Here is a 13,659-nt window from a genome sequence, read left to right on the forward strand (position 1 = left end):
GATGTGAACTCTGTCTCTTCTCCTGCCAAACAACACCAGAAAGGATTAAATAATATACATTCACTACATATTTCAGCCACATATACACCTCCTATATATATAAACCATTATATCCCTTCCCTTCCTATGTCACTTATACTGAAGGAAAAGTACAAATACCAAATATCCACCTCTACCTATACACAGGACTGACCCAGTATACTAAGTTTACCGAAAAAAAATCTTACAAGATACGTGTCTGACTTCAAAGAAAAATCTGGCAGAAGACAATCACTTAATGTTTTACTTACAACCTATACAGTGTCACTGTAACCACGTACCAGACATCAGGGTATACTTCGTGGGCCTAATTAAACTGAGCTAGAGTGTTCATCCAAAACTTCTACTTTGTTCATGGATTACAATTCTCAACATCTGAAAACAAATAAAAATTTTACACAAACTTAAAGATACAAATATAAAACAAATTTTACTGAAGTGGTTACTGCAGCAAAGAACTACTATCCCACTTCTGACACCAATGTCACATGTCAGGATTGGCCAGAGTGGGTAGCTCTACTACTGCAATAACCACCTAACAAGTTAAGTTAACTTTTGATCAATCTTTTAATAATCAAATTAAATATGAAGTATATTATGCATATAAAACAAAGATATTCTGTTAAATAATGAAAAGTTCTGTAATCCTGGAATCAAATCGAGACCAACCAGCAACACTTCCACCTAACACTTCCGCCTTAAGAACTGAATGTCTCTACAATCTCCGACCAATGCATGGTCCTCAATGTTATCAACACTAAAGTTAGTTCAACTCCGACCAACCGATTTGGTCAATGTTTCTTGTAGTAGAAAACTGTTCAGTATTATTGAAATACACCGACCATATAAATATCTAAATATAGTCCAAACACCGACATTAATACTTATGACGGAAACATTCACACACTGTACAATGTTTCAGTAATTGTACACATTCCTATACCAGCTCTCCACACCAGTCAAAGATCTCAAATGTGCTAAAAAGCCGCGTTGAAGGCACCAACTACCAGTACCAAGAGCTACGAGCATCTCTCCTCCAACCAACCTAATAACAGGAACCTTACATTCATTTATCAGACATAAAATACTATTTTACATCATTGTTGAAATACATTACATAATACTTGTATGTTATATACAAAAAAGGGATTTTACAATATTACCTCTAGTTACTAATGAAATTTTACACAAAGAAATATTCATAAAATCTTCCATGTACAAAGCGAAAAAAAAAATAAAACAAATTTTACAGTTCAAAACGTGAATAAAAGCACACTTACCCTGATATCTGATTTGCAGTGACAATCTCAATAAACAGGAAAATAATTCTGACCATAAAACATCATCTTGATAATTAACTAAGAAAATTCTAGTTTCTTTTAGATAAACTCCTGCCAAATATTCTATCAAATTTTTTTATGCTAACATGCCATGTGCTCTAGTCAAAAGTCAGCTCAGGTGTTAGCTTATTCAAAAAGACACACTATACATTTCTGCAATCTCACACTGATTGGTCAATTATTTACAGGTAAAATTCACTCAAGTGTGACATTGTATGGTCAACTAATCCAGCTAATCTACCTATGTATTAAGATACCATGAGTTTAAAAGTACATTAATGCTTAATCTGATAATTGTAGCATTGCCTTTAAAAGAATGATAAATAAAATTAACTTGATTTTGTGACAATGCCATTGTGTCAGTTAGTGAAACTGCAATTCTAGCTTTCACAGGGATTCTCTATAAAAGTACGCAATGTCAGCCTGAGTTATTCAATAGTTCAATCAACAATCACCTGCTGTATTAAATTAACTCGATGTTTTCATGTTATGTCCATTGTTGACATTGTAAAGGTTGATAAAAATTTATGTCAGTTGAAATTTTGACAGTTGTCAACCATCTTGGATTTTTGTACGTATGCACCGGGTGACTAAATCTTGTACAAGCGGACCGAAATCGCTTCATATTCTGCAGAAATAGTTAACTTTTATTTTCAAGTATTTGATATTTAATACTTGACATGTAGTGTTGATTCGTAGCGTTCTATATTGTTTTATTATTTATTTCTGTCCGACTTTGTTTGTTTACACTAGTTTAGAAGTTAAGCTCCGCCTTATTTGCATATAAGGAAACGTTCGTATCCCGAATGACGTCATGGTCGGCCTAAGTAAGTTCGTAGCATCAACTCGGTTACGGACCTGTCCGGGTATTTCCGACTTTGGCCTTATTTAGAATTAGGTATTACATCCTCATTTGCATACCATGCATACCGAAAAGGTTAATTATTAGAACGCTTGAATCATCACTTTGCCTCCGTCTCTCGTATAGAAAGGCTGTTTGTCAGTTTGTTCTTAGACATTTTTTTTATTTACGCTTCTAAAACCTATACGAATTATTCAAACTTTGAAACTGCACGATACTTACTATCATTAAATTATACAGTTATATTTATTAGCAGTATTTGGCTGTTTTTCTCATAGAAAACTGTACTTTTAGAGTTGGTTCTCGGTCCACCTGCTACACGACTTTTGTCTGATATTTTCATTAATATTATTTCATTCAGTTATAATTAATAGTTATTGTTAAGGCTTCCCATAAATAAAAAGTTGTTTGAAGCCGAAAGGAACGTTGTCAGTAGTTTATTTTAAACTTTGAAATAAATTTGAACTCGGGCGCTACCAGCCTTGTCTTAGGCGCTACCAGCCTACAGGGTCGCGACCAGACCCTAGTTAAGTCAACATATTGTTTATCCCCAAAATGAATAACCTAAAAGTATTGTAATTGGTGGACTCAGTCCCCAGACTGTAGTCCCCTTGCCCTTGGTCTGTTTATTTTTACATTTTTTTACCCTAACCCAAGTAAAGTACAGTGATCGGGGTGGGGGCACTACAATATATTGTTTAATGAGGATATTGTTTCTTCCATTTTGAAAGTATTTTTTGTTTACACTAGAAGCCTTTTGTAACATATATGTTTCAGCGATTTACATAGTGTTGCCTGTATGCGTTACTTCTGCAGTATTTGTTTGATAGGGATAGCAGGTAAATCAAGTCTTTCAGGATTTCGATTTTAGCGGACTGTGTTATTTCATCAAAATTCCTGTTGTTTTTAGCTCACCTGTCACAAAGTGACAAGGTGAGCTTTTGTGATCGCGCAGCGTCCGTCGTCCGTCCGTTAGTCCGTTAGTCCGTCCGTAAACTTTTGCTTGTGACCACTCTAGAGGTCACATTTTTCATGATGTCTTTATGAAAATTGGTCAGAATGTTCATCTTGATGATATCTAGGTCAGGTTCGAAACTGAGTCACGTGCGGTCAAAAACTAGGTCAGAAGGTCTAAAAATAGAAAAACCTTGTGACCTCTCTATAGGCCATATTTTTCACAAGACCTTCATGAAAATTGGTCAGAATGTTCACCTTGATGATATCTAGAACAAGTTTGAAACTGGGTCACGTGCCTTCAAAAACTAGGTCAGTAGGTCAAATAATAGAAAAACCTTGTGACCTCTCTAGAGGCCATATTTTTCATGGGATCTGTATGAAAGTTGGTTTGACTGTTCATCTTGATGATATCTAGGTCAAGTTCGAAACGGGTCAACTGCGGTCAAAAACTAGGTCAGTAGGTCTAAAAATAGAAAAACCTTGTGACCTCACTAGAGGCCGTACTTTTCAATGGATCTTCATGAAAATTGGTCAGAATGTTATCCTTGATGATTTCTAGGTCAAGTTTGAAACTGGGTCACGTGCTATCAAAAACTAGGTCAGTAGGTCAAATAATAGAAAAACATTGTGACCTCTCTAGAGGCCTTATTTTTCGTGGGATCTGTATGAAAATTGGTCCGATTGTTCATCTTCATGACTTCTATGTCAAGTTTGAAAGTGGGTCAACTGCGTTCAAAAACTAGGTCAGTAGGTCTAAAAATAGAAAAGCCTTGTGACCTCTCTAGAGGCCATACTTTTCAATGGATCTTAATGAAAATTGGTCAGAATGTTTATCTTGATGATATCTAGTTTAATTTTAATCTGGGTTAAGTGCCTTTAAAAACTAGGTCAGTAGGTCAAATAATATAAAAACCTTGTGACCTCTCTAGAGGCCATATTTTTCATGGGATCTGTATGAAAGTTGGTCTGATTGTTCATCTTTATGATTTCTAGGTCAAGTTCGAAACTGGGTCAACTGGGGTTAAAAACGAGGTCAGTAGGTCTAAAAATAGGAAAAACTTGTGACCTGTCTAGAGGCCATACTTTTCAATGGATCTTCATGAAAATTGGTCAGAATGTTATCCTTGATGATATCTAGGACAAGTTTGAAACTGGGTCACGTGCCTTCAAAAACTAGGTCAGTTGGTCAAATAATAGAAAAACCTTGTGACCTCTCTAGAGGCCAAATTTTTCATGGGATCTGTATGAAAGTTGGTTTGAATGTTCACCTTGATAATATCTAGGTCAAGTTTGAAACTGTGTCAACTGCGTTTAAAAACTAGGTCAGTAGGTCTAAAAATAGAAAAACCTTTTGACCACTCTAGAGGCCATATTTTTCAATGGATCTTCATGAAAATTTGTCTGAATGTTCACCTTGATGATATCTAGAAAAAGTTTGAAACTGGGTCACGTGTGTTCAAAACTTGGCCAGTAAGTATAAAAATAGAAAAACCTTGTGACCTCTCTAGAGGCCATACACGTCATGAGATCTTCATGAAAAATAGTGAGAATGTTCACCTTGATAATATCTAGGTCAAGTTCAAAATTTGGTTAGGTGCCTTCAAAAACTATGTCATTAGATAAAATAATAGAAAAACCTTGTGACCTCTCTAGAAGCCATATTTTTCAATGGATCTTCATGAAAATTTGGTCATGTGGAGACAGGTGAGCGATTCAGGACCATCATGGTCCTCTTGTTTTTTTATTCTCATTTGTGTAATTTAATTCAAGCTATTAGCTTAGGTAAATCCTAATGTCTTTGATTCTTCATTTCAGGTGAAGGGGGTGTTTTGTCGGAAATATTTAAGAAACAAGGTAAGATAATTCATTTAGTTACAGAGCCAATATTTACTTCTGTTATTTATAGAAACGTGACATGTTTTCAATATTGACTACTATGTTATGTGATGTGATCAAAATGACTGAAGGTTAGTAATAATATTGACACTTTAGATAATCAGTGCATTTAATGCATGCTTAAAATAGTTTTACTTCAGCTTTGCACTTGAATCCGTCCATGTAATTAGAATTAGATATTAATTCAGTCGATTTATTTCCTTCGAACTAATGCATAAGGTATGGTTATTATATCCTATTATGGTTAATGCTTTTACATATTGTTATAATTTTGTACATATGTAATTAACTCACTCATTTGCTATTTAGCACATTCAAATTGTTTAAGGGCACCGTTGTAATCAGCTGGTTTTGTGAGACTTGAGAACTAAAGGGCAGTCACAATGTCTAGTATTGTTTATAACTTTTATCCTGCTGGTGGCAAGTGATTTTGCTTTTTCGTCCAGTGCAGACCAAGATTAGCCTTAACATCCGTTCAGGCGGAGTCGCTGGTCAGTTAGTATATTTGCAGGGAACTCCCCTTTGAATGATAAGTGGTACTGCCCAGATTGAATGATGAATAAGTCCATTTTAGAAATTTAGCAGGCTAAAGGTTAAGCTTCTCTGATTATGTCTTAAAATAGATCAAAGTAATGAAATACTAGAGGAATGTAGCATCTTCCAATATTATTCATATCAGTCATTTATCTTCCAGTAACCTTATAGAATACGATATACAAAATGTACATTACGTATTTACGTGTATTTATTTAAAATCATTTAGTAAGAATCGGTTACAGAATGATTTAATACTTTCTGTCTCTTACGGTTTTTCCGTACAAACCAGTGTTCATAAACAGCACGGGAGGATCCAGTTTTTGATAAAGTTTGACCAAGTTATAAAAAAACGAAGAAATCATAAAAATCAGTTATTACAATCCGGGTTTCTTTGTGTGTATATCCAAAAAAAAGATATTTTAAATTATGTCGTATTTATGATAGTTTTGTTATAACCTTAAGAATATTCTTTTGTTTGGTTAAAATATTCAAAGGGTACGAAAATGCTAAGACAGTTACCATCTATAGCTAGGCAATATGGTGGCATATTGCTGCATTCACTTTAGCAGATAGTTTTTGCGAAAATTCGTACAGTTGTACCTCTTGTTCTAAGTGGGAAAACTTCCCAATAGTGCCAACTACTGCATACGATAACAGATACGGAATGAACAAAAATAATAAAGGGAGTTAAAAATACGTTGATTTTTAACCCATCTGGATGTTATAATTAAATATCTATAAGTTTTATACTCTCTTAGGGGTGTTGGTTGGGGGTTGAGGTGGATATAACACACTTCATTCCATAGAGGGGACTTTTTGGTTTTCTTTATGCAGTTCAGGGCACTATTTTGACATAATATCTCGATAACCAGAATATTATAATTATATATAATATTTTCACGAAAACTTTCTTCTACTGTCACGAAAGTTTATTCAAGTTTTCACGAAAACTATATTTCATGAAAACTTTATGAATATCGTATTCAGAAATATGCCACCTTAAGGCAGGTCTGTTGTTGCGGCTGTTAATAAGACAAGAGCTCATACAACACGAATGCCTCCAATTGATGCATTCTGTAATTGCACAAGGAACAGAAATTATTTGGTCACTGTACACAAAAGTTCTACTGTGCCGGGTCACTGTGACATTGACATTTTGCCTACTGACTTCAAATCAATAGTGTCAGTTGCTTGTCATGACCAACCTCTCTACCATCTTACATGATCCTAAGCCCTAGCGTTCTTGAGTCATGGTCCGTTAACCGTGTAGCTGTTCCGGTGCACTGTGACCTTGACATTTGATCTACTGACCTCAGAATCTATAGGGGTCATCCGCTGATCATGATCACCTTCTGTATCAACATTCATGATCCTAGGCCTAAGTGTGTTCAAGTTATTGTTACGATGTAACTGTTCCGGGTAACTGTGACCTTGTCCTTTGACCTATTGACATCAAAATCTATGGGAGTCATCTGCTGATTTGATTAACCTCCTTATACTCTTTCATTATCCTAGGTCCAGTCGTCCTCAAGTTATCGACAGGAAACGGTTTAAATGTTCCTGGTCTCTGTGACCTTGACCTTTGACCTACTGACCTCACTTTGTAGGAGTCACCTGCTGGTGATGACCAACCTTAGGCGCAAGGGTTCTTTAGTTATCACCCGGAAACGTTTTAACTGTTCCGGGTCACTGTGACCTTGACCTTTAATTTGCTGATCTCAAAATTAATTGAGGTCATCTGCTGGTCATGGATAACCTCCCCATCAACTTCCATGGTTCTAGGTTCAAGGGTTCTTGATTTATCATCCGAAAATCGTTTAACAGTTCCAGACCACTGTGACTTTGACCTTTGATCTACTGATCTCAATATAAATGGGGCCATCTGCTGATCATGACCAACCTCTTAACTTCCGTGATCCTAAGCTCATGCGTTCATGAGTAATCATCCGGAAACAGATTGATCTACATACCGACCGACAGACCGACCAACAACTGCCAAACAATAAACTCCTCCTTCTTCGAAATAGGGTTGGGGGCAAAAACATTGCTGCTATATGGTTAAAGAAGGTGGTTGTTATACTATTTCCCTAATAATTCGTGCTATAGGCATTTCAAAAGGGACCTTTAATAATATTTAGACTGACATTTTGAAATTAAAGAAGGTGCAAATATTCCATTTGTTTACACCAGACCAAATGTTCAAGCGTATACATCGCTGAATAGGTATAAAAGTTGTAATCTCTTAACGATTTTCTGAATTTTCAGTTTAGTATCAAACTTAGATTAATTATGTGAGCCGAATCGAATAAATTTCTCTTGCTAAAGAAAATGTTGCTGGGTTCTGCAAATTTTCAGTGTCTTAGCAGTATACCAGGGAACATAAAGGCAATGGATAGCGAGGTTCCTGAAAAGTATTTCTGTGCAGGTTGTCTCAGAATACTTTAAAGGGGTCTGATTTTTAATTTAGACATACGCAGACCAGTGACAGAATTTATTGAATAACCCTCACACATTCAACTCATAGTTCGCATTTGATACAGGTCATATTAAGTTTGCTTCGTTTTCTACGTTTGATGACAAACTGTATTTGCCATTATAGAATATCTTCTGGAATATATGGACAGTTGCCACTTCAAATCATTTGCAACCGTTTATTCTAGTATGCGGCATGTATTTGCTATGCAGTATGGTTATTTCTTTGAAGAATTGCATACTATATAAAGTTGAATGGCATACAGCGTATCAGATTTAAACGCTACTTACCTCCTTTCATTTAATTATAACTTTGAAGCATTTTAAAGAAATATGTATTTGCGCATATAATATTTCTGTTTTTTACTTTCTCTCCAGCCGTACATGACTTAGATCCTTATGCCGCAGATTTGTTCATGGAGGCATTGCAGGACGGTATGGAGAAAGACAGTGCCATTCGTGTGAATATTGTTGGAAATTTTGGACAAGGTAAAACATCACTCGTATGCAGATTGATAGGCAAATCACTTCATGATGTCTCAAGAACTAATGGAATAGATGTTGTTCGATATGAATGTCAACAGACCAACGATGGCAAATTTACCTATACTGAAAGAGGAAGAATAGAACCGTCGGAATTTGCAAAGCGCATTGTGATGGCAGAGCTACATAAAGACAAAAGTAGAGCGAAAGAAAAATCTAAGCATTCTAGTTCTTTGTTTGAAACTGGGAAAGATAGATCTAAATTTAAGTTCTTTAGGGATTCACGGTCCATTCTGAACAGTATGACTAAAAGGGAAGTAAGATCCTTAAATGAAACAGTTAAACATTTGCGTTTTCAACCTGCCTCAAAAGACTCTAGCCCGAATGCCTCAGTACATTTTGACATATGGGACTTTGGAGGTCAACATGTATTCTATGCGACACATACATTATTCCACAGTAGTAAAGCAATCTATGTGCTAGTTTTTGACCTATCTGTACCTTTCAATGAAGTCGTACACGACCAACAAGAAGATTGTTGTGTGATTACAGAAAAACACCCTATGATCTACTACCTTCGTTTTTGGGTGAACTCAATACATTCCTTTGTTGGAAATGAAGATGGATTCAAACCACCGATTATTCTTGTCGGTACTCATAAAGACAAGTTACACGGAGACGAAGAAGAGAAATGTAAACAGTCTGAGAGAATATTCGATGAAGTTAGACGTTTGTTTCGAGGAAAACAATGTCTAAATCATATCATTGCCGAAGACTTCGCTGTTGACAACACAGATATGGAAACTGATCCTTTCGTTGATCTTCGTAGAACAATTCTGCATACAGGTCTTAAAAATATGTCAGACACCGTACCGACAAAATGGATTCAGTTAGAGAAATGTTTAGACAACATGCGATATGAAGGTATTGTAACACTAGAGACAATAGAAAATATTAACCAAAAGATCGCCATTCCACTGGAAAATCTTGAACAAATTAAAATGTTTCTGAAGTATCATCACGACAAGGGCACTTTGTTTTACTTTGATGAACATCCAATATCAGAGTACATTGTAGTAAATCCTCAGTATTTGATAGATGCTTTCAAGTGTATAATAACAGCTCCTAGATTTCGTCGAAACGACGCAAGTCTTCAGACCTATTGGCAAAATCTTGAAGAGAAAGCGAAGCTTGAAAGGCCATTGGTTGACACACTATGGCAACATAACTACATGAAACATAAGGAGGTTCTGTTAGCATTTCTTAACAAGCACCGTATCATTTCAGAAGCATTGAGATATGACGAAGAAACAGGAGCGGCTGTCGGTATTGGGTGGTACATAGTTCCCAGCTTACTCAGAGACCACATTACGGCAACAGAAATTGGTAAATTCCTGGATGGAAAAAATCAAACCCAGATCCGATATATTCTGACGTTTGACAACTCTTCCATCGTCCCAACAGTTTATCATCGTTTGATTGCAGCATGTCTTGGAAAGTGGCCACTTGCTTCTTTTCAGAACAAAAACCTTCTATATGAAAATCTTGCTGTTCTCAGATTGGACAAGACACATGCCGGCCTTGTAGAAATGAATGACACAATGATCGAATTATCGGTCATTGTTCTTACTAGAAGGCAAATAAACGGAGAAACTGTTGACACTTTTCGGCGATTTGTTGACTCCGTGGTACAATATGAGTTCAGAAAACATCGAAATAATACCTGGGTACAGCCTAAACCGTACAAACCTTCATACAGATGTAATCATGCAAGTCACATACTGCACAGAAGTGAAGCTGCCAAAGATATGTCAGACCTTGATGGAGAATTCGAGGTCCCATGTCCTGATTTGGAGTCCCATTCAATCAATGTAGAGTCTGCAAAATCTGAATGGTTCCAGGGTAACGTGATTTTCAATATACCAAACGTACAGCCGTCGCTGGAACAGTTAAGTAAACTGTCTTGTTGTATTGGCAAAAACTGGGAATTCCTAGCACCAAGTTTGCAGTTGACATCGGTTGACATTGACCATATTGTCGCAAACTATCCAAACAGAACAGAAATGCAAATATACTCTATGCTGCAGAAATGGCAGAGTAAACATCATGAGGCAGCGACTATGCGGGAACTTATACAAACATTGCAAAAGCACCCAGAAGTTCACGTTACGTGGGATGAAGTTCGAAATATTGTGAAAGATATGAACGCATGAACGTTTAAAAAAGCGCAGTGACAAACAATATATGATGTTTTAACAGTACTGAGATGACGAAATAAATTACGTTTGTTTAAGTGCAAATGATTTTTATTAGAAACAAAAATCATGATAAAACATTGATAGATCTCTTGTTTGTGACTGCTTAAGGGACTGGGTTGATCTCAAATTCAAAGGACTTTCGTCTGCTAATTTAAAAGCGTATTTGTGGCAAACATTGTTCATACTCAAAGTTCAAGGTATTATAGAAAACAGAGTAACCCATTGCATTTTACTGACAAATTTTATCATTTGGTGAGGATTCGTTGGAAGGAAGTTGTGGTTTTATCAGGCCACAACATTTTGAAAACTTGTTTTTAAACATTTTTATATAAACATATCATATACATATATGCATCTAAGGATCTATATGCATTAAGTGAGCAAGAGCCATTTTATATATGATTGTATCCATCTCCTCTTTATGTTTTTATATTTTTCTTATGGCAATTTCTAAGCAACTGTAGTATGAATTTCCTGGATCTTAAATTTCTACTTTAAATAATTATTTACCGTTAGACACTAATTGAGTAATCTCCCTTTTACTTAATTTTTACATCTCTTTAACATTGTAAGAATTGATTATGATATTGCTAAGCGTAACATACAGGAAATGTGTCTGTTCTAAATATTTTTCAATTAATCTTCTTCTTTTAAAATGTTTCTTTTATTAAGATATGCATGTCAAAGATAAAAAAAACTTAAAGCTGAATGCCACCTGATACATTAAAAGCGTAAATGTGTTAAAACCGTTGTTTCTCTGTTTATTTACTTCATTATTTACTGTTTTATTCTTATTCATTTGCCCTGGCCAATGGTCAGTTAAATCATCGGGAATCGTATATCAGCCTACTGTTAGCTCTTATTATTACTCGAAAACTAAGTGTAATTCAGATCTATTGTAAATTATCTGTTTAAGATCCTTTGGAAGCATAGATCGCAACTAAGCAAAATAATAGCTGACTTGGTTTGTATGTATCTTTTTAGGAGAGATAATAAGATATTAAACTCCCTCGCGCCAACCAGCACCAACTAAAGCGAAATTGTATTATGATTTAACTAAATATACTTCATGATCCCAAAAGATCACAAAATTTACTAACCTTGAGTCATTTGTAAGTTCTGATTCACATAACAAATAAATTTAAGATAACAGGTGATAAAAACAATATCATATTGACAGGTTGTTACGCATTCTTTTAAACGAGATAAAGATGGTAATTACAGAGTGAAAAATAACCGTAGAGTACACAGTAGGGTTCCACCTTTGACCACTTTTAACCTGAAACAGATAATTTATCGGAGACCGTTACTGTTTTTATCCACAGCATATTTCAAATATTTCAATTTATTCTTACTATACAGCTACTGCTCAAAGGCTTACATTCATTGCTTTTGCTGGCAAGTCCGTGACACATTTGTCTTTGCTGTATAAATTTTCAAATCAGCTCAAAGTATTGACTTTGTGGAAGAAAAATTATAAATTGCCAACATTCCTATACATATCAAAATTTGTAGATGGTACTAATGCTTTAATTATTAAATCGGTTAGATTATTGTTTTAAGTAAATAGGTAAACATTTTTCAAATTATTAATTTAGATATGAAAGGTTTTCTGATAACCTCAATATTTTGGAAGATTCCTACTTGTCATTTGAAAACATGTAATACCTTGCATTAAGACGACTAAAGACTTTGTAATTCGTTGCGCATGCAATCTTTTGAAATGAGATATTTTTCGCAAACTTGAATTACTTCATATTACAAAATTTAACAGCCTTGTTGCTCTTGTTACTATAGGATGTTCGAATGGATAGCTTAGTGCATGTTATATTGTATGATTATGAAATAACAAAAAAAAATTGTTTTAACATCCTTGAAAGTGAATGAACATAGTCAAAATTTTAAAATCTGTTTAATGTCAAGTTTAAGCAAAATTGCCACTCAAATTGAAGATACGCAACGCACTTAAGGAAATAAATATCATGCCGAATGTGCATAAAAGAATTTTAATAAACGAGAACAGTATAATAAAACTGAACCTATTACAGAGTAGTGATTCGTTCTATTTCATATAACAACAGACCAGGGTCACAGGTTTTTTTTATTGGAATTTTTATCGTTTCCTGGCTGTTAGTGACAGCATACAATAGTTTTAGGTTTCAAACTTTTATTTATTCATATTAAGGTTTAAATCTCAAAAGTCAATGCCACTATGACCTGGATTCTAAAATTTGTTTCTCTAAAGAACTCTATTGATTTTGGGTGAGTGTATCAAAGTTCAAGGTTAAGGGTACCTGGCTTGATTTCTCGTGTGTTGTTCTTTTTCAGGCTCTAAATCACAAAGCGTAAATCTATAGCACTCGAATTTTCCGCGTTGGTTTAAGACTGCTTGGTGGCGATCCCTTTTTGAATCGAAAAAATCAAAAGTCGAGGTATCAGTAACAATTGGTCTTAAATCGGACTAAAAGTCATATATTGTATTACAATAGCTACGGTTTGCAAATATTACACTATGACGAAGTTCTACTTAAGGATTTCTGTCGCGTTGGTGGTCTGTTGCTTAAAAGTAAAGCTCACCTTGACATTACTTTATTGTCGTCTTTTGGTCCTAAGTCATAAAGAATAACGCATTATAAGCAATGAATAAGTAACACTTGAGAAATATCTCATTTAAAGTCAATGGCTCACCAAATTCAGAGGTATTCCGTCCTACTCAATTCCTTTTATTTTTCTACATTCTGTTCATCTTTTTCATATTGCATCTTGGTACCTCTCATCCAAATTCTGACCTTTACTTCTTTACATTCAATTCAGT

The 13,659-nt window shown here is 35.1% G+C and overlaps 2 protein-coding genes across 10 annotated transcripts in view; both read left to right on the forward strand.

Annotated features, from left to right (window-relative positions):
* LOC123523921 (uncharacterized) overlaps positions 1-11,590 on the forward strand; it is a 60,998-nt gene extending 49,408 nt beyond the window's left edge. For all 9 annotated transcript variants that reach the window (XM_053539415.1, XM_053539411.1, XM_053539412.1 and 6 more), the window contains 2 exons: positions 5,014-5,052; positions 8,482-11,590. In XM_053539415.1, the coding sequence (XP_053395390.1) occupies positions 5,014-5,052; positions 8,482-10,799 (2,357 nt within the window). In that variant the 3' untranslated portion in view covers positions 10,800-11,590. The remainder of the gene's footprint in view (positions 1-5,013; positions 5,053-8,481) is intronic.
* The window catches only part of LOC123523913 (uncharacterized), a 356,017-nt gene that overhangs the window by 225,122 nt on the left and 117,236 nt on the right, over positions 1-13,659 (forward strand). The window lies entirely within an intron of this gene.

Source organism: Mercenaria mercenaria, chromosome 3 (assembly GCF_021730395.1).
Source record: "Mercenaria mercenaria strain notata chromosome 3, MADL_Memer_1, whole genome shotgun sequence".
Taxonomy (NCBI): Eukaryota; Metazoa; Mollusca; class Bivalvia; order Venerida; family Veneridae; genus Mercenaria; species Mercenaria mercenaria.